The sequence below is a fragment of the Octopus bimaculoides genome, chromosome 26 (assembly GCF_001194135.2).
Source record: "Octopus bimaculoides isolate UCB-OBI-ISO-001 chromosome 26, ASM119413v2, whole genome shotgun sequence".
NCBI classification, from domain to species: Eukaryota; Metazoa; Mollusca; class Cephalopoda; order Octopoda; family Octopodidae; genus Octopus; species Octopus bimaculoides.
In genome coordinates, this window is record NC_069006.1 from 2,920,206 (window position 1) to 2,925,040 (window position 4,835).

General features: G+C 36.6%; 1 protein-coding gene across 1 annotated transcript in view; it reads left to right on the top strand.

Moving 5' to 3' along the window:
* LOC106879338 (cytochrome P450 3A21) overlaps positions 1-4,835 on the top strand; it is a 113,051-nt gene that overhangs the window by 6,694 nt on the left and 101,522 nt on the right. The window contains exons 3-4 of the mRNA XM_052976881.1: positions 1,598-1,650; positions 3,638-3,738. Of these exons, the coding sequence (XP_052832841.1) occupies positions 1,598-1,650; positions 3,638-3,738 (154 nt within the window). The remainder of the gene's footprint in view (positions 1-1,597; positions 1,651-3,637; positions 3,739-4,835) is intronic.

The window sequence follows — 4,835 nt, forward strand, 5'->3', positions numbered from 1 at the left end:
TATATATATATATATATATATATATCTTTGTTTGTGTGTGTGTGTAGGTGCATGTGTGTGTATGCGCGCGTGTGTGAGTTACATCTCACTGTCTAGGTGAACAGGACAATATTCCTCCTGATCAGAAGCCTACTCCATCACAGGGTGACCCACTGACAGCTGAGTGGACTGGAACAACATGAAAGGCAACATGTCTAACCACTAAGCACTATACATTCACATCTTAATACATAATACTTAAAACATTCCTATGTGCTTTATTATAATATTTCAGATAGAATCAGTGATGTTATTAGGTCGTCAAGTATGAAATTTATGGTAAGGTATATGGTAAACTTTGACAGCTGCTCATTTTGCCCCACTATTACATTTTGACAACCTTTATTTTTTGTTAGAACGCTGACACATCTATTTCTTTATTCCAACTCATTTTGCACTTCATAAAGTATTTATAAATCGTTTTTTGCTATTTTTGTTTAAGGTGGATAAGTCGGAAATTCGTACATTTTTCAAATATGAGTTCCTTCTTAGAAATACAGCATCATAGACAGCTCGGAATATTAATGGATTATTTCATTCTAATGTTATTACACAGCAGACAGTATCAAATTAGGTTGCAAAATTTCCTTCTGGTAACTTTGACCTCACAAATGAGCAACGCGGTCGACCCGAAACAAAGGTGGATAATGACTAACTGAAAGCCACCGTCGAGTCAGATCCATCTCAAAATACCAGTGCATTACTGTTGTTGTTTGGTGTTAGCAAGCAAACAATATTGACTCACCTAGTTCAAATGGGTAAAGTGAAAACGATGGATAAGTGGGTTCCACATAAACTCAATGAAAATCAGAAACAGCAACTTTTGGAAGCCTGCATTATGCTACTTTCTCGTCACAAAAATGAATCCTTTTTGAATCGAATTGTAACATGTGATGAGAAATGGATCCAATACAACAACCGTAAATGGTTGGACAAAGACGAGCCACCAAAACAGTCCAAAAAGCAAAATTTATCAAAAGAAGCTGATGGTGTGTGTTTGATGGTCTGTCGCAGGTGTGATCCATTATGAATTCATTAAACCTGGCCCATAAATTACGGCCGAAGTATACTGCAGCCAACTGGACCAAATGATGCAGAAACTTACAAAAAACAGCCTAGATTAATCAACAGATCTACTCCTATTTTATTACAAGACAACGCCAGGCCACACATCGCAAAAATGACATTGGCGAAACTACAAGATTTGAAACTGGAAGTTCTCCATCATCCACCATTCTCACCTGATCTTGCCCTCACTGATTACCACTTCTTCCAGAATTTGGATAACTTTTTCATAGAAAAAAATTTAATTCCGACGATGCTGTAAAACAGGCCTTCCAAAATTTTATTGACGCTAGATTGCCAGGCTTTTACAGTTACGGGCTGGACAAGCTACCGCTGAAATGGCAAAAGTGTATTGACGATATGGGCACATACTTTGATGAATAAAACTATTCCTTGTATTTATAAAACATTAGCAAACTTTTTTTCATTTCTACAAATTTCATACCTGACGATCTAATATTAAAGTCGTTCGTTTATATTTTTATATTTTCAGGGTTTTACTAAAGTATTCAAACACTGGAGGGAAATCTATGGTGACGTATATGGGTAAGAATGATTTCTTTGTTACTTAGATAATTGAGAAGGGTTTAGCAGAACAAATTCACTTTGGCGGTGAGGACGGAGATGAGTTGTGAGATTCAGGGCAGAGCCCTATGAAAATAGGCAGGTGCAGCGTACACACACTCACACAGGTGCACGTACACACGCTCACACGCACACGCACGCACACACACACACATACACACACACATATATAAATTGGCAGCGGAACATATATCTGAAAAAGAATCACACTCTAAATGTCAGAGCAGTAATGTATTTACATGAAGTTAAATATACAACCGGTCACAGTGTGACTAATGGTTTCGTATCCACAAAGCGCTTAGCCTTATAGACGACTCTTCTGACTCTAATGGCCGCGGGCATATACTCTGTCTTCAAACAGGATTTAGAAAACTGTTACATTCAGTTAATTTTTAAACAAGAGAATATGATACAATGCCTAAGCCTTAAACAGAATGCGTTATGACCCTTAGACCAGTGTGGTCAGCAAATCTTAAGGACCTAAAGGCGAATAGGGGATCTCCACCCTTGGTTGGTTCCGGCCCACAAATATTTTAAACATTTCTAATCAACGAACTGGGAATCCCACATCTGGGGCAGGTAGAATTTGAAATGGGGGCCCGGTTTATAGATCTTGTGTCATGAGTTTATGAGAGACCCCTGATCCAATGAGTCTTTAAGGATCCTTGCCCTCTCTGCTATACAAAGCTTGTATCATCTGCTCTTCGGCTGCTTTATGATCCAAAACTTAATCCTCGCTTCACCGTGCTGCGCAAAAATCAACCTTGTACTAAGCTTGTATGTTGTTTCATCAACCCACGAAGGTTAAAAGTCTAAGTTGATCTTGTCAGGATTTGAACTCAGAAAATAAGGGACAAAACGTATACTGCAACACATTTTTTCTGATGCTCTGACAATCCTGCCAGTGTATTTCCTTGATCTAGAGTTAAAGTAACTGTGTTTTATTAAGGTACAAAGCAGGCTATTTTGAGAAGGTGGGTTTCATCGATTGAAATGCCTCCAGTACTTGACTGGGACTTTGTGTTATCAACACCAGCGAGATGAAAAGCAAAGTTGGCTTCAGTAGGATTTGAACTCAGAGCTGCAACACACAGCATTTATTCCAATGTCCTAACAAGTGTGCTAGTTTGCTACCTTGACCAGGGCTGAAAATAATTAATGTCTAAAGTTTAGTATGGATTTCATGAATTTTCATGGTATGGGAGCTGTCAAGACAATCACGTGCAGTTCGTGACTTGTACTTTATTTTATCGACCCCTACAGGGTTAAAAAAAACAGATTTTACTTTGGCTGGATTTGAAATCAGAACACTAAATACTGCAAGTAATTTATTCTGATACTCTTCAATGTTTATAATCATCCGCTTGACCTAGGGTTAAAATAATAAAAACAAGTACAAGTCATCAGAGGGTGGATATCAGTCAGTCAGATGTCATCCTTGTGTCCAAGGGTCAGCTTACCTCCAATTATCTCTGTGTTGTGCTCAACCAGGCTCTTGTTTACAGTTCATTCTTTGATGTCTTTGATGGCTTCTTGCTTCCTTCCTCTCTTCACCACTTGTCAGGATGGTCTCTTGGAATGACTCACGAGGCATGTTTGGTCCCAAATATGACAAGTCTATGAACTTGATTCTCAACAAGAAGTGTCTATATTTTCAGCTTTTCTATGACTGCAGCATTTGTTACCCTGTCTTTATAGCTCATCCTGCCCAATCTGCTACAGATCCACATCTCAAACGCTTCTGTATTTTAATTCATAGCTTTGTACATTGTCCAAGTTTCTGTAGATTTTAAACCATTTTTTACCAAAAATGTAAGACAGTTACATATTTGAAAATCGTTGATGTCTGTTAGCTTAGAATTAACCAGAGATCAGCGAACAACAATAACAATAAAGATGTATATTAATCACATTCTCATTTCTGAAACAATATTTCTGTTTTTGGCAGTATGTACTTTGGAGTAGTTCCAAATTGTGTTGTAACTGATCCAGAATTTGTCCAAGAAGTTTTAGTCAAAAGATTTTCAAACTTTGTCAATCGAACAGTAAGTAATATAATCTTTTATCTTCTTTCTTTTTCTTTCCCTTGCGTAGAAACAAATTTTGTGTCTTGGGAGGGTCATTACACCAGTGATAATAACACACTCACTGGTTCGATTCTACTTCTCCATTATTAGTCAATTGCTTAAATATGTAATCAATTAAGTAACCAATTGTGTATTTAATCGAGGTGTTAAACAAATGACCAATTAGTCAATTGATCAGATATCCTATCAACTGACTAATAATAAAGAAGTGTAATTGAACCCGTGAAGGTGTTGTTATTGGCGTGATGACTCTCTCTAAACATATCAATTTAATATATTTTATATATCATAGTGTATTCACAACTGTGTATAAAATTTCATGTAATTTTACAAGAAAATTTCAGATACAAGCTATTTTATAATTATACATATTAATCAACATACGGTATTTGACGGTATAAAAGACACATAGAATTCTTTGATCTACATCAATTTCAACAGAACTGGTGGCGGTGGTAGCAATGACAATGATGATATTAATGACGATGTTGATGATGATGACTATGACGATTATTATTTTTATTGTTGTTGTTTTATTGAGTAAGAGAGTGGCATATACAATCAAAGTGACCCTTGGGTACAAATATATGAAGCCCAATATGGGTCTCCAGTAGCCATTTAACCCTCATTAATTATATAATAATTCATTCATTCGCTTATGGTTTATGTCCCCACTTTGTGTTGTGTGTCCCTGTGCTGTCCCCTCTGTGTTTGGCCCTCAGTGGCCAATAAAGAAATTGAGCGTTATTATTATTATTATTATTATTATTCAGTAGTTTTATTTTTATAACGTACTTTCACTTCACTACCGAGCGCAGCTCTGTGCGCCTTGGGTATGTGCTGTGGTTTGCTGTGGTGCTCTTATGTTTACTGTATTGAAAGTGTTTTGCGTAGAATGTGTGCAGTACCCAGTAGTGCAATTTTCTGTATGTTATATATATTTGTAAGTCCTGGTGTTTTTGTTATGTATTTGTCTGAATATTTTTTTATTATACCTAAGGCACCTACTATGATAGGAATTGTTTCTGTTTTTAGATTCCACATTCGAGTTATCTCTAT